Raw genomic sequence first — 26,203 nt, 5'->3', positions numbered from 1 at the left:
ACAGTAATGGTGTTTCTGGAGGCCATTTGGTCTCTGACTTTTTCTGATACTCTACACAAAACCCATCTGCAAATCGGGCTGTCTCTTCCTTTGACATATTCAGGGTCCAGCCATATCACAATGCCTACATGATTGCTGCCCTGGTCTGAGCCAAACTCTCTTTCCAATGGGACTTTTGTAAGAGGCCTCCAGCTTGTCTCCTTTCCTCTGGCCTTGCCCTTCCTGCAGTCTGTTCTGTTCCTGGCAGCCAGCATGACCCTTACAACATGGAAGATGGGTTATCTGTCCCAGTCCCCAGAACTCGGAACTCCCTTCCCATCTCATGGAGAGAAAAATCAATGCAGGTTTCCCCTGCTTTCCAAAAGTAGAATGCTCCTATGAAACTTCTCATAGGCCGAAAATGGTGCACAGCCAAGAAGCAATTAGCATTGACTTATATGGAAAATCTTTTGAGCATTCCCAGACCCCAAAAATCACCTCTTAGGTTTTTCTGATCTACTTAGTACATGTGTGGCTAATGGATGCACACAAGAAGTTGAGATAAAGGACAGATGCTCCCAGACACAGAGCTCTGGCGGTTGCTGCTGAGATGCCATGTGGTCCCTGGGAAGGAGCTGGGCGTTGCCACTCTCCCTGCTCGGGGTGCATGTGGCTTCTGTAACATACCAATATTGGACACTATTTTTACATATGGCTAAAGCAAAAATCCTCTTCGGATTTCTTTCAGGTAACAAAAAGAGGTGCTAATGTAGGTCTTTTGTAAAAGCAAAGTGGCATAACGTGAACTTTCAAAAAGAGGGGCATACCTGTATCCCTATCATGGTGCAAGACCCTACCAGGCCTGGCCCTTCGTTCCCTTCAGAGCTCAGCTCCTACACGTGTCCTCACCCTCACGCACCCCTCTCTGCTGCAGGCACAGTGGGCTTCATGCTGGGCTGGAGTGGGCTTCTTCCTTCTCCTGCTGCAGAGCCTCTGCACTTTCTATTCCCTCTGCCTGGAATGTTCTTCCCAAATATCCTCATGACTCATGGCCTCACTTCTTTCAGGTTTTTACTCAGATGTCTTCGTATCAGAGAGGACGTCTTTGAACTCCCTATGAATGAGCAGTCCTACCCCTCATTGTCACTTTCTATGCTGCTTATGCTGCTGTGTTTTTCGTCATAGCATTTATCACACACAGCCACCGCTTATTAAATATTCCTGGTTTATTTGTTGATTGCCTGTCTCCCACTACTAGAGTTGAGAGCAGGCATTTATCTGCTTTGCACACTGCCAGTTTATGAAACTATATCTGATGTAGAACTTGCTCCATAAATAATTTTGAATGGTTACATTTATTAATAGGAGCGAGGGGCTAGGACGGCTTATCCATGGCAGTTTACAGATCTATAAAGGTAGAAAAATAGAGCATTGATCAACAAGTGCTTCTTAAGCATCTCACACTTAACATGTCAGCTGCAGGACAGAGGTGGCTTACAGAGGGGTCTCACAGGGACCTAGGTAGAATTAGGTAGTTTGGAGGATTACAGAATATGACCAATCCAAAAGAGTTGTCACAATATATGCCGCTCCTCCATGGAACCACACATCTGCAGCTGCCACAGTGGAAAAGTATTTCTTTCATAAAATTTAGTTATAAAAAGGAACAATAACTTATTGAACAATGTAGGGTTTGAGGGGGGTACTTAGTTAATGCTAAAATGCAACAGTAAAGATATTTGGGAAGTCAGTTACTAAGAATCAAGTCCATATAGGAGTGTGTGCTTCTGGGCTCTGTTCTCCTCCATCTCCTCAGCTTTTGTTTCCCTGGTGCCATCTTGTTAGATCTTCACAAGTGAGTTTGTCCTATTTCAATACACGCACATATATACACACATTTACACATAGGCAAGCACATACACATGCAAATACATATATATATACATACATATATATATGCATTTCCTTTTATACGTGTGTACACATATATATTTCCTTTTATTTTAAGCATGAGGATTACATTGGATTTATAGGTTTGTGTTTTAACACAGCTTTAAATTGAAAAGTTTTAAATTAAAGCTTTTAAGATTGAAGTTAATTTAGATTTAATCTTAAAAGTTTTGAATTAAAGTAAAATTACATTTTACTTAATGTATCATACAAATTGGCTCATGCCATTAAATATTTTCCTGTGATTTTATGTTCTTTTGTGTATGCACACCTCCAATGCATTCAGCCATGTCCCTACTGGTAAAAATATGCAATTTTCTTTTTCTCTCCATAAGAAAGCTGCAGTGAAAATCCCTTAACAGAAGTTTCTGGTCCTATACCTGATTATTTCCTTCAAATAGATAAGCAAAAGTTGGGCCAGAGGGTCAAAAGAAATGAGTAAAACTTTGCAACATGTTGCCAATTTGCTTTCTACTTCAAAGATGATCAAATTGTTTTAATTTAAAAAATTTTAGTTATATTTAATTTGAGTTTTGGGTCATGCTTTTGTGCTTACTGGCTCATTTTCCACATGTAACTCTTTAATCCACTGGCATCTATATGCATATATAGCATGAGGTGACCTTCAATCTTTTTTCCCGTAGTTGACCAATAGTCAACAAATCCCTTTACTGACAGTTATTTTTCCCACCGAATTGTTGAGCTATATGTATCATAATAAAAACTCGTTGTCTTCTCTTTTGGCTATTTCTGGGTGGTGTACTCCATTTTAGTCTATTAATTTTTCAGTTGAGATTTTCTCTACTGCCACAGAATTTTACTTACTGGAGCATGATGATTTGTATTACCTTTTGGCTAGGCAAGCCCCCCACATTCCCCACTTCCAAATCCCTTTTGTAAAAATGTCTTTGGTATTCTAACTCATGCATTCTTTTTTTAAAAAGATTTATTTATTCATTTCAGAGAGAGAGAGGGCATGGGGGCGTGGGGCAGAGGGAAAGAGAAAATCTCAAGCAGACTCCCCTCTGAGCGCAAGCCCGATTTGGGGCTTGATCTCATGACCCTGAGATCATGACCTGAGCCAAACCCAAGAGTCGGGCGCTTAACCGGCTGCACTGGCTTCCACTTGGGAGTATAATATTGAAGCTATAAAGTGATTCGGGCACTATTTACATAGTTAATAATAGCACCCCTTATTAGAAATACCTCCCTCCTTTATCCTTTGTAACGTTGCATACTTTAGTTACTCCCCCCCACCCCGAGCTCTCACACATTTGCTATTATTATTGTCAAGGATATTCTTTGGTGTTTTACATTATCATTGCTACTGTGAATAAGATCACTGTTTCATCATATCTTGTAAATGATGATTAGTGGTACATAGGAAAGCTGTTTATCCATTCAGCAAATATTTAGTACTTAGTGGTTGCTGAGCCCTTAAACAGGTACTCTGCTAAGCACATCCACTATGCTAGGTACTAGGTGTCAATCAATGTCTAAAACGAGCACCATCCTTGCATTATTAGAACTAATAATCCAGCGTGACAGGCATCAAACAACCAATCAAGCAAATAAATACACAATTACAATCTGTGATAAGTGCACAGTGTGCAGGAACAAAGAATAACAGGGAATTCCTACTTTGATGTAGTGATCAGGGAGCATCTCTTTGAAAAAAACAATAATAAAATCGAGAACAAAGGATAAGAGGAATCAGCAAGGCAAGAAATATGGGGAAGTGTGTCTCAGGCACGGGAAACAACATTAACAATAGCCCAGAGGTGGGACAAGCCTACTGGAAGAACAGAAACTAAACCAGGTTGTTGGTTGGAACAAAATGAGTAAGGGGAGAAATGGTATGAAATGACCTTGAAGATGATCAAGCAGGCTTTATTGTCACGAGGAGGAGCTCGCATTTTTCTCATTTTTAGCAATAAATTTATCAATCTTTTTAAAAATCCATGCGTTGGGATAGGAACTACATGCACATATTCAAAATATAAAAGGTAGATATTATAAACCAGACTTCAGTTTCTGTCCCCAGAATTATCCACTGCCTTACTGAAGGAGTCTGTGCATATAAAAATGAGAACAAATGTTAGACCTTTGCTCTTTCCCCCCACCTAGCAGTATGTACTGGAATGTTCAGTATTCTTATACAGAAAATCAACTTGATTTTTTCAGCATATGATCCAGTTGTATGGCCTTATAATTTAACCAGTCCTCTGTTCATGAGCATTTAGGTTCTTTCTAATTACACGTAAACGATGCTGTGTTATCCTTTGATGCTAGCACCTGGTGGTCATATTTATAAGTCCATTCAAGTGGAATCACTGGGCTGATAAGCATGAATATTGTCAACTTTGAGAGGCATTGCAAAATTCATATCTTCAACTAGGTATGAAATGACTTTATCCCACAACCTATCCAGAGGAGTATGTCATCAAATTTTTGATCATTGACAATTTGATGGGTAAGGAAAAAAATGCCATCAGATGCTATCTCACGTGTCCATAAACAATATATTGTCTAGTTTTATTGCTTTTATCTCTATGTCACTGGATTATACCTTTTAAAATATTATTATTTTCTGTACTTATCCATTTGGATGCATGCAGTGATAGTTCATATATTTTCAATGCTCAGTAGTATTTTATTGTTTTAATTCATCACAGAATATGTATCTATTCCACTATTGGTGGACATTCAGAGTATTTCCAGTTTCAAGCCCTTATGAAGAATGCTATTCCAGACATTCCTGGATATGTCTCCTGGCCACACATGCACAGGTGACTGTGGAGTGAAAAGGTGAAATTCTGGGGTGGCGCAAATTAAATAGTAATGTGTGAAGTCAAAGTAGTTGCATCATTTCAGATTCCCACTGGCATCCTTGACAATTTGATGATGCTCCACTATGTATTTTCTTTTTAGAGCCAGGCCAGTAAGTGTGGAATGGGTGTGGACTTTAACTTACAGTTCCTAGATTGTTGCACTCAGTTTCATATTTGTCTTTTCTTGTCTTTGAAATATCTGTTTATCTTTTGCCCTTGTTTTCTATTGGATTGTTTATGTTTTCTTATACATTTGTACAAGTTCTTGTAAGCTAAAATTACTTCTTGGCTGGTTATAAGTATCACAAATATCTTTTCTTAGTTTGTGTGTAGTTTTTTTCTTTCAATTTTATTTGTGGTGTCTTTGAATGTATAGAAATTCTTTAATCAAATATACTCCTCTGTTCTTTCTAGTTTGTATTCTGTGTGCTTTATTTTTTTTTATTTTTTAAAGATTTTTAGTTATTTGAGAGAGAAGGAGAGAGCGAGAGAGAGAGTGCATGAGTGGGGGAGGAGGGGCAGAGTGAGAGGGAGAAGCAGACTTCCCACTGAGCAGGGAGTTCTATCCCAGGACCCCGAGATCATGACCTGAGCCAAAGGCAGATGCTTAAATGACTGAACCACCCAGGTGCTCCTGTGGTTTATTGTAAAAATCTATCAAGGTGATAAAAATATTCTCCTAGATTGTCTTCTAAAATTTAATATTTTTGCCTTTCATAGTGAAGACTTTAATCCACCTGCAGTGTGTTTCCATGGGTGGTATTAGTCAAGGGTTTACTTTTACTCTATTTTCTAAATGGATAACAAACTGTCCTGATACCCTTTGTTGAAAATCCCTCTTTTCTCCTTAGACCTGTGGTGCCCAAACTTTGTGCCTTTGTGTTTCTGGGTTCTCTGTTGACATCCACTGGTCAATTTTTGGATACCTATATCAATACCATGATGTTTTAATTGCTAAAACATTATAATAAGTCTCAATATCTGGTATCACAACTCTTTCTATTTTGTTCTTCTTTAACAATATCTTTTGTATTTTTGACCCTTTGCCCTTCCATATAAATTTTAGAATCATCTTGAATTCCACTGGAGGTAAAAATACCTACTGAGATTTGAGAACTTTACTGTAGCAATTCTTTCCTATCCATAACATGGTATATAACCCTCCATCTACGTAGGTCTTATTTGATTATTTTAAATTAAATCCCATTATTTTCTCCACTAAATTCATTTCTTTCTGTTTGTTATGGATGCATAGAAATGCAACTGACATTTTATTTTGATTTTATATCCAGCATCTTTGCTAAATTATTATTAATTTTAGTCATTTTTCTGTAGATATTTTTGGATATTCCACATGGATAATCATCTGAAAATAATGAAAGTATATTTCTTCCTTTTCAAACTTTATCACTTTTATTTTGTTTCTGTGTTTGTCCTATTGAGATGGCTAGAATTCGAGAATGGTGTTGAATACATTTGATGGTAACTGCTACCCTGGTCTTTAAACAAATGCTCTTGAACCTTTTTCCATTGAGCAGGATGTTTGCTTTAGGTATTTTTGGTTTTGTTTCTGTACATACTCCTTGTGAAAACATTTTTAATTATGGTTCCTTTTATTGACTTTTTCTCCATTTCCTTGAGTCAGTTCTGGTAAAGATGTATTTTGAGAAATACACCATCTCAGATTTTTTGTAGCATTAAACTTCATAACATGTTCTTATTACCTATTAATTTCTGCAATATCTTTGTCCCATTTCCTATTCTTAATATTGCTTATTTGGACCTTTTCTGTATCTCTTTCTTTTAAATTAAGCTTATAAGAATTGTTATCCCTTCTTTGTCTTTTCAGAAAACGAACTTTTGACTTTATTTATATATTTGTCTTTATTGTATCTTTATTTATTTTTGCTCCTGTTTTATTATTTTTTTTCCTTCTACATACTTTGGATTTATTCTGCTTTTTGTTTTTTGCTAAATCCTTAAGTTGAATGGCTAGCACATTGATTTTCAGCTTTTTTAAAAAAAAAAAAGCATTTATTACTACACATTCCTCTGTGAGGACTACTAAATTTTGTTCAGTAGTATTTTCATATTATTCTTTAACTATACATATTTTCCATTATAATATATTCTTAGATCCATGAGTTATTTAGAAATATTTTTAATTTCCAAACACATGATGTTGTCTTTGTAAATTGATTTTATTGTAGTAATTGACTATAGTTATATGCTACTAGTTCTTTGAAATTTGCTGAGGCTACCTTCAGGTTTTATCATAAAATCCTATTTATAAATATTCAATAAGTGCCTAAAAAGAATTTGTACCATCTAGTTGTTGCATACTGTATTCCATTTCAAGTTTGTTAGTTGTATGAGATATTTAAATTGTCTCTGTCTTTGCTGATTTTTTTAATCTGTTTGATCTGTTAACTGCTGAACATTGTGTAAAAAATAGATCACTGTGATGACAGATTCGTAAATAATGCCATAGACTTATGTCACACTTGGCATTGTGTATTCTGAGCTATGTTGCTAAATGTGCTCAAGTTCGTAATTTTTAGATCTTTCTGGTGAATTAAAGCTCTTAACATTATATAGTGACCTTATTTATCACTAGTAATGTTTTTTTCTGTCAGTTCTCTTTCATATAGTATTTACACAGCAAAACCAGCTTTATTTTGTTTTGACTTTCAAACTTTTCAGTGTATTTTATTATTTTTTTAAAGATTTTATTATTTATTTAGAGAGTATGAGCAGAGGGAGGGGCAGAGGGAGAGGGAAAGAGAGAACCTCAAGCAGACTCCACACTGAGTGTGAGCCTATGCAGTACTCCATTTCACAACCCTGAGATCATGATCTGAGCCGAAGCCAAGAGTCAGATGCTCGACCAACCGAGCCACCCAGGTGCCCCTCATTTCAGTGTATTTTAGTAATGTCTTTCTTTTTTATTTACCCTGAAAATCATTATCATAACTAGAGAGCATGTCCCCTGTCTGTAACATTTTCTCTGACTGCTTTCAAGGTTATTCTTGGCTTATTGATTTATCTTTAACTTTATTGGTTTTTTTCTTCTGTCACCTACATTATGCTATTACTATCCTCCAGTGACTGTTTTAATTTTCAGTGTTGTGTTTTCCACTTGTAGAATTTTCATTTTGTGTGCATGGTTTCTATTTCTCTGCTAAGATTTTTTTTGCATTCATTGCTAGTATATTTACCTTTATATCATCAAAAAAAGTTGTAAGAGCTACTAGATATAATAGTAGTACTATTAGCTATTTCTTATTAGTCCCTTTCCCTTCTTCTGACCTGCTCCTCCAACCATCTAGAAGGCTAAAAACTTCAGCTAGTGAAGGCGGAGAGGTAAGGCAGAGTGAGAAAGAGAGAAGTGCTCCTATCTAACCTCAAGTTTCCAATTCACGTTCAAATCACACTTGCAGTATGAGAAGCTTTAAATTGGATGGAAAGGTCAATGGGGGGTTGACATTTCACCCATGACCCGAATGGTTCTATTAGGCTGATGCTAAATGTTTGGATTACTACCTTAAGATTTACCTTGGAAATCTTTCTTTATGTTTTCCTCTTTGTCTCCAAACAGCTCTTGTTTTAATCATCTGACCAGCCTATGTTTGCAAATGTGTTTTAGGTTGTGGCCCAGGCAGTGTTATTCATGTGTATGAACACAGCTGGAATCTTCATCAGCTACCTGTCAGACCGGGCCCAGCGCCAAGCCTTCCTGGAGACGCGGAGGTGTGTGGAGGCCAGGCTACGCCTGGAGACGGAAAACCAAAGACAGGTACCACTTGGAAAGGCCTAGTGTCTGAGTTACATGGAGCTTTTTTCCTCCCCAAACACATCCTGACTTCAAGTGTTTTCTTCAGGTTTGTGTCATGGATTCCAGAGTCTAAAATAGTTATGTTAAACTTATAGCTCAAAGCAGGTTGGTCTTGTTTCCCACATTCAATTAAATGTTGTCTACAAGAAATAAAATTTGTCACCAAGTGCTTTTCTGACACTTTGACATCTATGTTTGTGAACAAGGCCATGGTTCCTAAAAACCATTAACATTCTCATTTTTTACCCTCTTTTTTTGAAACTGTGAACTCTTATTTGAAATAAATATTTTCATTACATACCAAATTATAGTAAGCTTATGGAAGAATCTTGTACATGTGTAGTTCCTAATACCTCATCCTGATTTTCAGAAGAGATTACAGAACACAACAAATTTTGTGGAACGTGATACCAATCCTAGGAAAGGGATGCAGTAGGGAAAACAGGTTGGGTTGGGTCAGAGACCATGTGTCTTCAGTTTGAAGAGATTGAAATGAAGATTCTTGGACATCCTGATTGGGTAGCTGTTAAAAGGATTTAAAAAATAGCTTTGGCCTTAAATTATATGTTTCCCCAAAATGAAATCAGCTTTCAAAAAATAAAGATTTGCCCCATGAAAATTATTCATGTGATATTCAAAATTCATGCCTATCTTTGCCTCTGAACGCAGTTTTCAAAGAGGAGTAACAGGAATATATGGAAAAATTGGTTATGGAATCAACATATTATCTCCTAAATATATATGCTCTTGGGAATTCTATGCTCAACAGATATATTAGTTTTATCATCCAAGGCTCTCTTAAAAATGTTACATCTATAGATACCCACTTGTTATATTAAGCTTTATACAATAATAGTTTGAGAAATTACCAAAAAGTGCCACATTGTCTTCATCTTAATTTGATCAAATTGTCAGTAAAACATGGATCTTTGAAGTGAGTGAAGCCAGGTCTGTGTGATCATGGATGGGCCAAAACTCAAGTCCCACTGCCATATGTCATTGCCAGGGGCACAGAGGAAACTACTGAATTTCCAGACCCTATGTGGACTTCACAGGAATCAGAGCTAGGAAATTTTGAAATTAATGTCTAGAATACTTATGCAACCTCATAATAGATTTATTATAATTGTCCTGAATAGCCCTATAAAATAATTGAGAAAAATAACTTGAAATCACCTTGTGCAATCAACACGAGTATCTGCCAGGATAAAATGTTGTGTTCCTCTGAAAAACAGAGCAGTTGCCAGACTGGGACATCACTCTTTCCATGGGATGCCTGCCAATTCAGAGAATACTGCTGCATTAATAATTTATTTGACTGTTCTCGATGCCCTATTGCAACGAGAACGGCAATTGTGGGTGAGATGTCTTGGAAGCTCAGGCTTTTATTTCATGTTTATGAAATATTGGAGGTCCTACAAATGATTGCTTTATCATACCCATAAGACTTTTCTTCTTTTCCCGTCCTTCAAGTTGAGTGTCTTGGAGTCACTGTGATGTAGTCATCCCACGTGGTAGAAGGACCTTCTTCCGTCCTTTATAAGCTTTATTTTTTTTAAGCTGATGGACCAAGGAAGGAAAGAATACTATACAGGGAGGAGAATAAGTGACAGCTGGAATGTAGGAACAGTTACTTGAGTTCATCTGCAGCTGTCTTACCTCCTGGTGGGGTCACCGAAGCCAGTGAGCTCCCTGTTCTGGTTCCTCATCCATACATGGGGCAGGATCTTTCTTTCCAGCTTTGTGCTTCCCTCAAGTGAGATAATGTGTATAAATCAATACAAAATTATAAGTCAGGGGGCACCTCGGTGGCGCAGTTAGTTGAGCAACCAACTCTTGGGTATCAGCTCAGGTCATGATCTCAGGGTAGTGAGATCAAGCCCTGCATCAGGCTCCATGCTTAGTGCAGAGTCCCCTTGGGTTTCTCTCTCCCTCTCCCTCTACCCCTCCCTTCCTCTCTCTCTCTCTCTCTCTCTCTCTCTCTCAATAATAAAATCTTAAAAAAATTTTAAGTCAGCCTCATTAAAAGAAAACACTGTCTTTTGGTGGAATATTCTTTGTTCTAAATATACAGCAAAATATGCTATAGGTTGTTATAGCCCTGTGCTCACCATTATAATAACGTGTTTCTGGTATATTGACTACGCCCTACCCCCAGAGGCAGTAGCTAAGATAGCTGGCTCTGTATCATTCAATGCTAAGGTTCCTTTCCTTTGACATGTGGTCTCTGCTTCAGGTCTCTGTTGTCCCTGAGAACTTCCTCAGTGGTAGATGGGCAGAGAAGGCTTTCCAATGAGACTGCTCAGGATTTGACATCTTTGGTGAATTAGTTACTGTCTTAGTGAGCTCAAGCAAGCTATGAGCTTTAGTTTTTCCATCTGTAGCATGGGAATAATAATACCCGTCCTGAAGAGGCATCTTGATGAGAAGTACGGTATGTAGTGCTCTTGCAGCTCAGTGAAGAGTTTCTATTAGCATGATTGTGCAGAATGATTTCTATGAGTCAGCCAACAGAGCTCAATCCCAGGAGGACTCTTGTGAGAACACATTATGGATTGGCTTGTCTCACTTGAAACCCCAAGTGAAAGTTATCTCGTTTGGAGGGAAATCAGGATGGCGGTTTGACTTTGGTTTCCAGCGGCCAGAGCTTAGCATTAGGCTCCATATCTGTTAAAATATCATGTGTCATTAACAAATCCAACCCCATTTACCTCTTATCAGAGCTAATTATAATACCATAACTGTTAGAAATTCTGTACCATGCAAAGGAGACACTATAAGGGCCTAAGTGACAGCAGATCCTTTTTCCTTGGGAAATTATCCCAGAGGAGACTAAACTGCATTTTTTGGTACTTATAAAAGTATAGAATTAGGAGGCCTTATTCCACATAAACATTCAAGTTTTGTGGGATTTTTCAAGACCTGGCTTTATCTCATGGTAGGATACAAAGGACATATTTAAATGACTTACTTTGCTCAATCATGAATTAATTTATTTGAGGACCTATTATGTGCCATGAACTTTGCTGGACATTGGGAACATAATGGTGACTGGCAGTTGGTTCCTGGTCTTCCAGAGTTTACCAGGTATGGGAAAGGATGGCTACACAGAGGCCTCTGGCAATAATGTATGGATCAAACCGAGAAGCAGGCTGATGGAAGCCTACCGAAAAGAAATGATGCCTGAGTTGATGTGTGAGTAGGATTTAGCTCAGCGGGAGCAGCAGTGAAGATTGCCACATAAGGGTCTAACCATACAAACATCCTGAAAGAAGGATGTTGGGACAGTTATGAGCACTCCCATGATGACTTCTCCCATCATTCTCTATTTACTCATCCATCCACTCATGGTGGGGTTACAGAGACAAGTCAATCTCAGTCTGCACTCTGGAGTGGGCCTGGAGGATGAATAGAACTTTATTATTGGAAGAGAGGGAAGAAAGAATTAGCAAAGATACTGATGATATGATATATATGATGTGATGAAGGACAGCAACATGGAAAGTAGGTGTTCTCGACACCCTAGCAAAGTTATGTACTTTCTTCAGTGGCATACCACTGTGCTCACTTTCCATTCAGTGTATATTTATTGAGTGTTAACTATGCAATGACATAGCTCCCTGATGGGCATACCAAAATGAAGAAAAGCTATTGCCCACCTCCGTTCCACCATGGAACACTGGACCTCGATCACTGCATGCCTGTTACCCTGTTAAGGTAACTGACCCCTTAAGAGTGACCCATGGCTCATTCCTCTATATAGCCCACCAGCAGTTCCTGAAAACCAGCATGGAATAGATGATTATAAAATGACTGAGATTGTCAGTATTTAATAGTGGTTACCAATCATTTTTCCAAAGAAAATTGCCAAGCAGTAGCTAGAGGCTAAGTGGCACATGAGCCCTCTTGCTTGGCAGGTCCCATAGTATGATGATATGCTTGAGGTCCGGGGAAAGAGGCTTTTTCCTGGGATAACCTGAGGTTGCGTGTGTGGGTCTATCGTTGAGAGCAAGCAGGTAGGTCTCTTCAAACAAGGTTTTGGTTTTTTTGCATTTTATTATTTTTTTAAAATTTTATTTTATTATGTTATGTTAGTCAATATATATATATATATATATATATATATATATATATATATATATAACGATATATACAATATATCGTTAGTTTTTGATGTAGTGATCCATGATTCATTGCTTTCATATAACACCCAGTGCTCCATGCAGTACGTGCCCTCCTTAATACCCATCACTGGGCTCACCCATCCCCCCAGCCCCCTCCCCTCTAAAACCCTCAGTTTGTTTCTCAGAGTCCATAGTCTCTCATGGTTCATCTCTCCCTCCGATTTCCCACCCTTCATTTTTCCCTTCCTTCTCCTAATGTCCTCCATGCTATTCCTTATGTTCCACAAATAAGTGAAACCATATGGTAATTGACTTTCTCTGCTTGACTTATTTCACTTAGCATAATCTCCAGTCCCATCCATGTTGATGTAAAAGTTGGGTATTCATCCTTTCTGATGGCTGAGTAATATTCCATTGTATATATGGGCCACATCTTCTTTATCCATTCATCTGTTGAAGGGCATCTCGGCTCTTTCTACAGTTTGGCTATTGTGGACATTGTTGCTATGAACATTGGGGTGCATGTGGCCCTTCTTTTCACTACATCTGTGTCTTTGGGGCAACTATCCAGTAGTGCAATTGCTGGGTCATAGGGTAGCTCTACTTTTAATTTTTTGAGGCATCTCCATACTGTTTTCCAAAGTGGCTGTACCAACTTGCATTCCCACAAACAGTGTAAGAGGGTTCCCCTTTCTCCACAACCTCTCCAACATTTGTTGTTTCTTTCCCTGTCCATTTTGGCCATTCTAACTGGTGTAAGGTGGTATCTCAGTGTGGTTTTGATTTGAATTTCCCTGATGGCTAATGATGATGAACATTTTTTCATGTGTCTGTTAGCCATTTGTATGTCTTCTTCAGAGAAGTGTCTGTTCATGTCTTATGCCCATTTTTTGACTTGATTATTTGTTTTGTGGGTGTTGAGTTTGAGAAGACCTTTATAGATCTTGAATACCAGCCCTTTATCTGTAGTGTCATTTGCAAATATCTTCTATTCTGTGGGTTGCCTCTTTGTTTTGTTAACTGTTTCCATTGCTGTGCAGAAGCTTTTTATCTTGATGAAGTCCCAAAGTTCATTTTGGCTTTTGTTTCACTAGCCTTTGGAGATGTATCTTGAAAGAAGTTGCTGTGGCCGATGTCAAAGAGGTTACTGCCTATGTTCTCCTCTAGGATTTTGATGGATTCCTGTCTCACATTGAGGTTTTTCATCCATTTTGAATTTATCTTTGTGTATGGTGTTAGAGAATGGTTGAGTTTCATTCTTCTGCATGTGGCTGTCCAATTTTCCCAGCACCATTTATTGAAGAGACTGTCTTTTTTCCATTGCATATTTTTTCCTGCTTTGTCCAAGATTATTTGACCATAGAGTTGAGGGTCCATATCTGGGTTCTCTATTCTGTTCCATTGGTCTATATGTCTGTTTTTGTGCCACTACCATGCAGTCTTGGTGATCACTGCTTTGTAATATAGCTTGAAATCGGGCAACGTGTTACCCCCACCTTTGTTTTTCTTTTTCAACATTTTCTTGGTGATTCGGGGTCTTTTCTTTTCTTTTTTTTTAAATTTTTTTATTGTTATGTTAATCCCCATACATTACATCATTAGTTTTAGATACAGTGTTCCATGATTCATTGTTTGTGCATAACACCCAGTGCTCCATGCAGAACGTGCCCTCCTCAATACCCATCACCAGGCTAACCCATCCTCCCACCCTCCTCCCCTCTAAAACCCTCAGTTTGTTTTTCAGAGTCATAGTCTCTCATGGTTTGTCTACCCCTCCGATTTCCCCCCCTTCATTCTTCCCCTCCTGCTACATTCTTTTTCTTTTCTTTTTCTTTCTTAACATATATTGCATTATTTGTTTCAGAGGTACAGATCTAAGATTCAACAGTCTTGCACAATTCACAGCACTTACCAGAGCACATACCCTCCCCAGTGTCCATCACCCAGTCACCCCATCCCTCCCACCCCACCCCCCACTCCAGCAACCCTCAGTTTGTTTCCTGAGATTAAGAATTCCTCATATCGGTGAGGTCATATGATACATGTCTTTCTCTGTTTGACTTATTTCGCTCAGCATAATACCCTCCAGTTCCATCCACGTCATTGCAAATGGCAAGATCTCATTCCTTTTGATGGCTGCATAATATTCCACTGTATATATATACCACATCTTCTTTATCCATTCATCTGTTGATGGACATCTTGGCTCTTTCCACAGTTTGGCTATTGTGGACATTGCTGCTATAAACATCGGGGTGCACATACCCTTTTGGATCCCTACTTTTGTGTCTTTGGGGTAAATACCCAGTAGGGCAATTGCTGGATCATAGGGTAGCTCTATTTTCAACTTTTTGAGGAACCTCCATACTGTTTTCCAGAGTGGCTGCACCAGCTTGCATTCCCACCAACAGTGTAGGAGGGTTCCCCTTTCTCCGCATCCCCGCCAACATCTGTCATTTCCTGACTTGTTAATTTTAGCCATTCTGACTGGTGTGAGGTGGTATCTCATTGAGGTTTTGATTTGGATTTGATTCGGGGTCTTTTCTGATTCCATACAAATTTTAGGATTGTTTGTTCCAGCACTTTGAAAAACGTCATTGGAATTTTGATCGGGATGGCACTGAAGGTATAGATTGCTCTGGGTAGCATAGACATTTTAACAATGTTTATTCTTCCGATCCATGAGCATGGAATATTTTTCCATCTTTTTGTGTCTTCTTCAATTTCTTTCGTGAGTGTTCTGTAGTTCCTAGAGTATAGATCCTCTTCCTCTTTGGTTAGGTTTATTCCGAAGTATCTTATGGTTTTTTGTGCTATTGTAAATGGAATCCTTTCTCTAATTTCTCTTTCTACAGTTGCATTGTTAGTGTATAAGAAAGCAACTGATACAAAATCAATGCACAGGAATCAGGTGCTTTCAAACTAGGTTTTTAGCTTCTTCAAGGTGGCTCTCAACATCTTTCCTTCCCATGGCCACTGACACAATGCCAGGGAGAAACTACTGAATGGATCCAAGTTTTGACATGTTCCATTTAGATTGGCATCAGGAGGTTGAGCACATATTGGCTCTTTCTTTGGGGGAGGCAAGGGCATTGCCTTTTTTTAAAATAATTTTATCCCCAGTTGTAACCAGCACAGCACATACTAAACATCTAGCTGGTCTCCCGGTCTCCAGCTTCTCTTCTTCCAATCTATTCTTCTTTCCAAAACCCTGGTCTGGTTCAGAGCCAGTATAGGATAGGGTTTAAGAGCTAAACCTTCAATGTCTGGAAGATATGGATTCCAATCCTATTTTCTTTGCTTCCTGGCTGTGGAAATGTAGGTAAACTATTCCCTCGGGAGACCTTGACTTTGTTGGTTTAAGATGAGCATGATGATTCTGCCTTCCTCCAAGGGTTGTGGTGAGGGTTAAGGATGAACTTAATGGAGGCAGAGGATATACTCAAGCTATATGAAAGAGGATGCTGTGATGATAATGACATTGATGTCACTCTTGCCTGCAAGAAAACCCTTCAGTGGCCACGTTCCCTCCCAGATAAAATCCAAACCCCCACATGGGGCCCAACACCCGTCCACCTTCTAGCCCCCATTGTCTCTCCCCAGATTCTTCTCCACTCCCTCTCCATTCTTGCAATACCATAGGACCATCAGCTCCCTGAACTGTTCGATGGCCCTGTGCTCTGTGGTTCTCTTGGCCTGGAAAGCCCACCTCCCTCCTAATGTCTTCACCCTGAAAATTCTCCACCATCATCCCTTCCTCCATGAGGCTTGATTTTCATCTTTCCAAGTTGTATGGAAATGCTTTGCTCCTGCTTCCAGCATGCCTTAAAGTTAACTCTGTTATAGAGCCTGTCACACTTTATGACGTTTGCTAGCCTGAGTGTCTCTCTATCCTCCACGGCCAGTACAGACTACTTAGGGGCACCTGCTCTTTTCAATTCATCTGATTCTCCTGGCATTTACCCAGCACAATGGCTGGAATATAAGATCTTCTGATTAATGTCTATTTAACTCAGTTATATTGAATTCAAACTTTGGCTCCTGGCCTTACTTCTACCTACCTGTGTTGTAATAATTCTCCTATGTAAAAGGAAAGGGACTTGTGCTCCTTGTGACCCCCATGAATAACGGTGGGGGGAGGACGCTTATCTAGTTCAGGATCGACTGGGACAGCCTGAACACATGTCTTACACAGACCTGTTAGGGGAATTTTCCATCTAGAAGATGAATCTTAGAACATCTATCTTTGGGGAGCTGAATTCTAATTATTGTAGTTACTGTAATCCCACTTCTCCTCCCAAATGATCCAATGGCCCATGTTTATTTTAAATATTAAAATGAATTAATTGTTTTTCTTTTAGTTTGAGAATTACCGAAACCTGCTTATGGTAATCATGGCATTTCGAGGTGTCTCAGAAGCTCCGGGGGCACTGGAATGAAGTTTCTGATGATGCCATATGTTGCAGCAGCAGGAAGATTATTATTAAATGCAGCAGATGTTTTAGCTGTTTTAAAGCAATTCTGTTTAACTTAAACATCTTCGTTAGACAACATTGGTGTAAACTAGTGGTTAGGACAATAGTTTGGGTGAGAAAGTTAGGTTTCCTACTGAGTTCTGAGTTAGTTTTGCTCATATTTGTGCCCTACAGAATTGTTTTTAAAGTTACAGATAACTAAGTAAGGCAGCGCCTTGTCATTCATTCATTCATTCATTCATTCATTTAAGGTTGACCCGAAAATGCCAGAATCTCAAAATATTTGGATTTTCTGCTCCAACTTGCTGTCTTCCCATTATATTCCAAAAAACCTCTTGAGTCTCTTATCATCAAGCCATTTTTCTACTGTTTTCCATCTATTGCATATAAGATTACCCATGTACTATCCGCCATGCTCATCCTTATCTTTTATTAATGATTTCATATTAACTGTTCTCTAGTGTATACTGGAATATTCTTGTTCTACTAAACATTCTTACTATCTTTTTACACTCATGCCTTTGCTTCTGCTCTTCTCCCTTCCTGGTCCAACACTCCTTTCATCACTAAACACTCGGCTCAAATGTCACCTCTTCCACAAAGAGCCTCTCTTTTCTCCCCAACTGTGACCTCCATGAGTGTTTTGTGTGTGTGTGTGTGTATTTCTTTATGGCATTAATCTCCTTCTCCATTCTGCTGTGCTCTTGCTTTATTTTTCCTTCTACACTGTAAACTCATTGGAGATTGGATATATGTTTAATTTGTGTGCCTCACAATCGCTCTGGATCCAGAAGGGAAGAAGCCCAAGCTGGGAAGAAAAGCAGAGACAATGACCATAATCATGAGTGCTGTCCTTGTGTTTTCCCAGTAGTCTTTCATGCAAAACTACTTGTGAATAAATAGATCTGGGAAATCCTCTCCTCTTGTGCTATGGTGTCCAGGGTCTTTGTCCTCCAAAACCAGGAGTCCAACCTCTCTTTGGCAGTTAACAACCCCATCTTCCTGATCTTCCGGTCCAGCTTCTCCTTCTGTTATTCCCTCACATAAATGACTTCAGCCTTGGCAGAGCTGTGCCTCAAATTTAAAAAAGTAAATCTCACTTCAAGGCATCTTCTTGATTATCTGACTCTTGCAAGTTTCTCCATCTCCATCCTATTTTTGTCATAGCGTCATTTCATTTCTTCTCATGGTTTCACTTTCATTTCCCTCAGGTATTTTTGGGGATAAAAAGTGAAATGTTATTCCAGTCACCATCTTACCCCAATATATAACGCTCTGCAACTCTGTTGTCCAGTTCCTGTGATGATGGGAAAATTTTAGAGCTGTATCATCCAGAAACCACCAGCCACATAGGACCAGAGCGTAGCATGTGCAATGTGGTTAGTGTGACTGAGCAATTGATTCTTAAATTTTAATAAATTTAAATAGCCATTGAATCACCGTTTTTGTCTCTTGTCTCTCTTGTGGTGATTTATCGTGACTTCAACCATCACTTCTGGATTGTTCCACGTCAATATCTCTAACACCATGTTCTTTTCTGAGCTCCCCATGCCCATCATCAGTATCCTGCTGGGCAGCTTCATCTGCATGTCCCCGTGGTATCACTGGCTCCACCTGTTCGGGATCCTCTCACCACCCCCAAAATGTCCTTTGTTCTGATATGACACATGTTTTTGACCTGATCCGTCCGAATCAATTGTGGCACCAATTCCTGTTCATGCTGCCTCCACCATATATGGACTACCTGTCCCTGAATTTCTTTTTCTAATCTTGTTTAAGCCCTCCCACACTGGTTAGCTTTCGAATGGGTGCTAACCAGTTTCTAACTAGTATGAACTGGTCTAGCCACCTGTAGTCACTCCACCCTGAGGTTCCTCTTGCGAAGGAAGTTGTCTTTGCATTTTCTTTACGATCTATGAAATCAGAGACGCTGCAACCATTTGACACCTCATGGAAATGAATGAAGCATGACCCACAGTTTTCTCTCCATCTATTCTTGTCCCTGTCCATCTTACAGAGAGGAATATTCCTGTGTAATGTGTTTCTTTTCCAGGTCTCTTTGTGGGGTGACAATGAGGATCCTCTCCTCCAGCAGGAAGCCCACTCCTGCAGGCTACTTTCCTCCCCACAGTTAGCCCACTGAGGCAGTGAGCCCCACAGTGGCCCAGCTGCCCTCTCTTTGGCTGGAGATCTGTAGCCAGTACAGAAAGAAGGCATAGAACCCCATGTTCACTCACTTTGCAGCCACAGTCCCCATCCCTTTGCCAGCAAGACCAGTGTCTATTATGATTCCTGTATACTTCCGGTGTCTGTTTCTCAGCTGGTTCTTCTGAGAGGTGAGGCATGTGCCTAATTCACGTCTCAGAGCCCTACCCCAGTGTAACATCTGTCAGGATCATCACCTCAGTGTCCCCATTTTTTATTTTTATGTTTTTTATTTTTTTTTCGAGAAAGACAAAGATTTTTTTTTTACCTTTTTTTTATTATGTTATGTTAATCGCCATACATTACATCACTAGTTTTTGATGTAGTGTTCCATGATTCATTGTTTTCATATAACACCCAGTGCTCCATGCAGTACGTGCCCTCTTTAATACCCATCATCAGGCTAACCCATCCCCCCACCCCACTCCCCTCTAGAACCCTCAGTTTGTTTCTCAGAGTCCATAGTCTCTCATAGTTCGTCTCCCCCTCCGGTTTCCCCCCCCTTCATTTTTCCCTTCCTGTGATCTTCTTTTTTTTTTTTTTTAACATATAATGTATTATTTGTTTCAGAGGTACAGGTCTGTGATTCAACAGTCTTACACAATTCACAGCACTCACCATAGCACATACCCGCCCCAAGGTCTTTCACCCAGCCACCCCATCCCTCCCACCCCCCACCACTCCAGCAACCCTCAATTTGTTTCCTGAGATTAAGAATTCCTCCTATCAGTGAGGTCATATGATACATGTCTTTCTCTAATTGACTTATTTCGCTCAGCAAAATACCCTCCAGTTCCAACCATGTCGTTGCAAATGGCAAGATTTCATTCCTTTTGATGGCTGCATAATATTCCATTGTATATATCTACACCACATCTTCTTTATCCATTCATCTGTCGATTGACATCTTAGCTCTTCCCATAGTTGGCTATCATGGACATTGTTGCTATAAACATCAGGTTGCATGTAGCCCTTCAGGTCCCTACATTTGTATCTTTGGGGTAAATACCCAGTAGGGCAATTGCTGGGTTGTACAGTAGCTCTATTTTCAACTTTTTGAGGAACCTCCATACTGTTCTCCAGAGTGGCTGCACCAGCTTGCATTCCCACCAACAGTGTAGGAGGGTTTCCCTTTCTCCGCATCCCCGCCAACATCTGTCGTTTCCTGACGTGTTAAATTTAGCCATTCTGACTAGTGTGAGGTGGTATCTCATTTAGGTTTTGATTTGGATTTCCCTGATGCCGAGCGATGTTGAGCACTTTTTCATATGTCTGTTGGCCATTTGGATGTCTTCTTTGGAAAAATGTCTGTTCATGTCTTCTGCCCCATTTCTTGATTGGATCATTTGTTCTTTGGGTGTTGAGTTTGATAAGGTCTTTATAGATTTTGGATACTAGCCCTTTATCTGATATGTCATTTGCAAATATCTTCTCCCATTCTGTCGGTTGTCTTTTGGTTTTGTTTACTGTTTCCTTTGCTGTGCAAAAGCTTTTTATCTTGATGAAGTCCCAATAGTTCATTTTTGCCCTTGTTTCCCTTGCCTTTGGTGATGTTTCTAGGAAGAAGTTGCTGCGGCTGAGGTCGAAGAGGTTGCTGCCTGTGTTCTCCTTTAGGATTTTGATGGACTCCTGTCTCACATTGAGGTCTTTCAACCATTTGGAGTCCATTTTTGTGTGTGGTGTAAGGAAACGGTCCAGTTTCATTCTTCTGCATGTGGCTGTCCAATTTTCCCAACACCATTTGTTGAAGAGACTGTCTTTTTTCCATTGGGCATTCTTTCCTGCTTTGTCAAAGATTAGTTGACCATAGAGTTGAGGGTCCATTTCTGGGCTCTCTATTCTATTCCATTGATCTATGTGTCTGTTTTTGTGCCAGTATCATACTGTCTTGATGATGACAGCTTTGTAATAGAGCTTGAAGTCCAGAATTGTGATGCCACCAGCTTTGCTTTTCTTTTTCAACATTCCTCTGGCTGTTCGGGGTCTTTTCTGGTTCCATACAAATTTTAGGATTATTTGTTCCATTTCTTTGAAAAAAGTGGATGGTATTTTGATAGGGATTGCATTGAATGTGTAGATTGCTCTAGGTAGCATTGACATCCTCACAAAATTTGTTCTTCCAAACCATGAGCATGGAACGTTTTTCCATTTCTTTGTGCCATCCTCAATTTCTTTCATGAGTATTTAATAGTTTTCTGAGTACAGATTCTTTGCCTCTTTGGTTAGATTTATTCCTAGGTATCTTATGGTTTTGGGTACAATTGTAAATGGGATCGACTCCTTAATTTCTCTTTCTTCTGTCTTGTTGTTGGTGTATAGGAATGCCACTGATTTCTGTGCCTTGATTTTATATCCTGCCACTTTACTGAATTCCTGTATGAGTTCTAGCAGTTTGGGGGTGGAATCTTTTGGGTTTTCCACATAAAGTATCATATCATCTGCAAAGAGTGAGAGGTTGACTTCTTTGTCGATTTGGATGCCTTTTATTTCTTTTTGTTGTCTGATTGCTGTGGCTAGGACTTCTAATACTATGTTGAATAGCAGTGGTGATAGTGGATATCCCTGTCATTTTCCTGGCCTTACAGGGAAAGCTCTCAGTTTTTCCCCATTGAGAATGATATTCACGGTGGGTTTTTCATAGATGGCTTTTATGATATTGAGGTATGTACCCTCTACCCCTATACTCTGAAGAGTTTTGATCAAGAAAGGATGCTGTACTTTGTCAAATGCTTTTCCTGCATCTATTGAGAGGATCATATGGTTCTTGTTCTTTCTTTTATTAATGTATTGTATCACATTGATTGTTTTGCAGATGCTGAGCCAACCTTGCACCCCCGGGATAAATCCCACTTGGTCGTGGTGAATAATCCTTTTAATGTACTGTTGGATCCTATTGGCTAGTATTCTGGTGAGAATTTTTGCATCCATGTTTATCATGGACATTGGTCTGTAATTCTCCTTTTTGATGGGGCCTTTGTCTGGTTTGGGGATCAAGGTAATGGTGGCCTCATAAAACAAGTTTGGAAGTTTTCCTTCCATTTCTATTTTTTGGAACAGTTTCAGAAGAATATGTATTAATTTTCTTTAAATGTTTGGTAGAATTCCCATGGGAAACCATCTGGCCTTGGGCTTTTGTGTTTTGGGAGATTTTTGATGACTGCTTCAATTTCCTTAGTGGTTATAGGTCTGTTCAGGTTTTCTATTTCTTCCTGGTTCAGTTTTGGTAGTTGATACATCTCTACGAATGCATCCATTTCGTCCAGATTATCTAATTTGCTGGCATAGAGTTGCTCATAATGTGTTCTTATAATTGTTTGTATTTCTTTGGTGTTGGTTGTGATCTCTCCTCTTTCATTCATGATTTTATTTATTTGGGTCATTTCTCTTTTCTATTCGAAAAGTCTGGCCAGGGATTTATCAATCTTATTAATTCTTTCAAAGAACCAGCTCCTAGTTTTGTTCTACTGTTCTTTTGGTTTCTATTTCATTGATTTCTGCTCTGATCTTTATGATTTCTCTTCTTCTGCTGGGTTTAGGCTTTATTTGCTGTTCTTTCTCCAGCTCCTTTAGGTATAGGGTTAGGTTGTGTATTTGAGACCTTTCTTGTTTCTTGAGAAGGGCTTATATTGCTATATACTTTCCTCTTAGACTGCCTTTGCTGCATCACAAAGATTTTGAACAATTGTGTTTTCATTTTCATTGGGTTCCATGAATTTTTTAAATTCTTCTTTAATTTCCTGGTTGACCCATTCATTCTTTAGTAGGATGCTCTTTAGTCTCCATGTATTTGAGTTCTTTCCGACTTTCCTCTTGTGATTGAGTTCTGGTTTCAAAGCACTGTGGTCTGAAAATATGCGGGGAATGATCCCAATCTTTTGGTACTGGTTGAGACCTGATTTGTGACCTAGGATGTGATCTATTCTGGAGAATGTTCCATGGGCACTAGAGAAGAATGTGTATTCTGTTGCTTTGGGATGGAATGTTCTGAATCTGTCTGTGAAGTCCATTTGGTCCAGTGTGTCATTTAAAGTCTTTATTTCCTTGTTGATCTTTTGCTTAGACGATCTGTCCATTTCAGTGAGGGGGGTGTTAAAGTCCCCCACTATTATTGTATTGTTGTCAATGTGTTCCTTTGGCTTATATCATTGGCTGCTCTCATGTTAGGGGCATAGATATTTACAACTGTTAGATCTTCTTGTTGGATAGACCCTTTAAATAGGATATAGTGTTCTTCCTCATCTCTTATTACAGTCTTTGGTTTAAAATGTAATTAATCTGATATAAGGATTGCCACCCCAGCTTTCTTTTGGTGTCCATTATCATGGTAATTGGTTTTCCACCCCCTCACTTTCAATCTCGGGGTGTCTTTGGGTCTAAAATGAGTCTCTTCCAGAGAGCATTTCAATGGGTCTTGTTTTTTTTATCCAATTTGATAGCCTGTGTCTTTTGATTGGGGCATTTAGCCCATTCACATTCACGGTAACTATTGAAAGATATGAATTTAGTGCCATCGCATTGCCTGTAAGGTGACTGTTACTGTATATTGTCTGTGTTCCTTTCTGGTCTATGTTGCTTTTAGGCTCTCTCTTTGCTTAGAGGACCCCTTTCAATATTTCTTGTAGGGCTGGTTTCGTGTTTGCAAATTCCTTTCTTTTTTGTTTGTCCTGGAAGCTTTTATCTCTCCTTCTATTTTTAATGACAGCCTAGCAGGATATAGTATTCTTGGCTGCATATTTTTCTCAATTTAGTGCTCTGAATATATCATGCCTGCCAGGTTTCTGTGGATAAGTCTGTTGTCAATCTAATGTTTCTCCCATTGTAGACTACAGATCTCTTGTCCTGAGCTGCTTTCAGGATTTTCTCTTTGTCTCTGAGACTCGTAAGTTTTACTATTAGATGCCGGGGTGTTGACCTATTTTTATTGATTTTGAGGGGGATTCTCTGTGCCTCCTGGATTTGATGCCTATTTCCTTCCCCAAATTAGGGAAGTTTTCTGCTATAATTTGCTCCTATATACCTTCTGCCCCTCTCTCTCTTTCTTCTTCTTCTGGGATCCCAATTATTCTAATATTGTTTCATCTTATGGTATTACTTATCTCTCGAATTCTGCCCTTGTGATCCAGTAGTTGTTTATCTCTCTTTTTCTCAGCTTCTTTATTTTCCATCATTTGGTCTTCTATATCACTAATTCTCTCTTCTGCCTCATTTATTCTAGCAGTTAGAGCCTCCATTTTGGGTTGCACCTCATTAATAGCCTTTTTGATTTCAACTTGGTTAGATTTTAGTCCTTTTATTTCTCCAGAAAGGGTTTCTCTAATATCTTCCATGATTTTTTCAAGCCCGGCTAGTATCTTTAAAATTGTCATTCTGAACTCTAGTTCCAACATCTTACTAATGTCCATATTGATTAGGTCCCTGGCAGTCGGTACTGCCTCTTGTTCTTTTTCTTTTTTTTTTTTAAAGATTTTTTATTTATTTATCTGAGAGAGAGAATGGGAGACAGAGAGCATGAGAGGGGGAGGATCAGAGAGAGAAGCAGACTCCCCGCTGAGCAGGGAGTCCAATGCGGGACTCGATCCCAGGACTCCAGGATCATGACCTGAGCTGAAGGCAGTTGCTTAACCAACTGAGCCACCCAGGCGCCCCTTGTTCTTTTTTTTGAGGTGATTTTTTCCATCTTGTCATTTTGTCCAGAGGAGAATAGATGAATGAGAGAACAAAATGCTAACAGAGTAAGAATGATCCCAGAAAAATACACACTAAACAAATCAGAAAAGACCTGAAAAAGACCTGGTTAACTACTATGAAGGAGTAGAATATGACTCTAAAAATGAAAAATGAAGATTTTTAAAAAAAGGGATTGATAAGATGTTGGTTGAAAAAGGGAAAAAGAAAAATTTAAAAAAAAAAGAAAAAGAAATTTAAAAAAAAACTAACTTTGAAAGACTAAAGAATCATGGGAAAAAAGCCATGAATTCTATGTGCAGTATTCCCGTAGCGCTGGAGTTCTGCCGTTCTCATTGATCGGTAAACTTGGTCTTGGCTTGATGTTCCTGCTGATCTTATGGGGGAGGGGCCTGTTGCCCTGGTTCCCAAATGTCTTTGCCGTTGGCAGAATTGCCCCGCTCTTGCCGGTCTGGGCTAAGTAATCTGCTGGGTTTGCTCTCGGAAGCTTTTGTTCCCTGCAAGCTTTCCGAATAGCTTTGGAGGACGAGAGTGAAAACGGCGGCCTCCCAATCTCCGCCCCAGAGGAGCCGAGAACTCAGGGCCCCGCTCCTCAGTGCACCCCCAGAGAAGAGCAGGTGGTCACTCCCGTCTCCCCGGTCTCTGGCCGCACTCCGTGCTCACCTGGCCTGTGACCAAGCATTTCTATCTCCAGCACCTGACTCAGTGTGGAGTCTCCAAACCCAGCAGATCCCTGCGGGGGAGGATGGGGAGTCCCCCCGGATCTGCCGCTTGTTGGGTCCCTGCTGGAGGAGCAGTGGCCCAACTGTGCCATGGATCACGGTTTATGGCAACCCCGAGCTAGATCCTGTACCTCGGCTCCGTCTCTGCAGCCGGCTTCCCCTCTCTGATACCTGGGAGCTCTGCTGCACTCAGGCACCCCCGGTCTTTCTGTGACCCCGAGGGTCCCAAGACCACACTGTCCCAGTGAGGGTTCCACTCCCCGCTTAGCCACTGGAACGATGTCCCTTAGTGGAGCAGACTTCTAAAAGTTCTGATTTTGTGCTCCACGGCTCTATCACTTGCCAGAAGCGGCCAACAGATGCCCCCTCCCCCGCCGTCTATCTTCCCGAATATGGC

The 26,203-nt window shown here is 39.7% G+C and overlaps 1 protein-coding gene across 2 annotated transcripts in view; it reads left to right on the top strand.

Annotated features, from left to right (window-relative positions):
• ADCY8 (adenylate cyclase 8) overlaps positions 1-26,203 on the top strand; it is a 231,857-nt gene that overhangs the window by 37,381 nt on the left and 168,273 nt on the right. For both annotated transcript variants that reach the window (XM_032415938.1, XM_032415939.1), the window contains exon 2: positions 8,407-8,556. In XM_032415938.1, coding sequence (XP_032271829.1) covers positions 8,407-8,556 — 150 coding nt within the window. The remainder of the gene's footprint in view (positions 1-8,406; positions 8,557-26,203) is intronic.

Source organism: Phoca vitulina, unplaced genomic scaffold (genome assembly GCF_004348235.1).
Source record: "Phoca vitulina isolate PV1807 unplaced genomic scaffold, GSC_HSeal_1.0 scaffold18, whole genome shotgun sequence".
NCBI lineage: Eukaryota > Metazoa > Chordata > Mammalia > Carnivora > Phocidae > Phoca > Phoca vitulina.
This window is presented reverse-complemented; position numbering and strand designations above follow the sequence as displayed.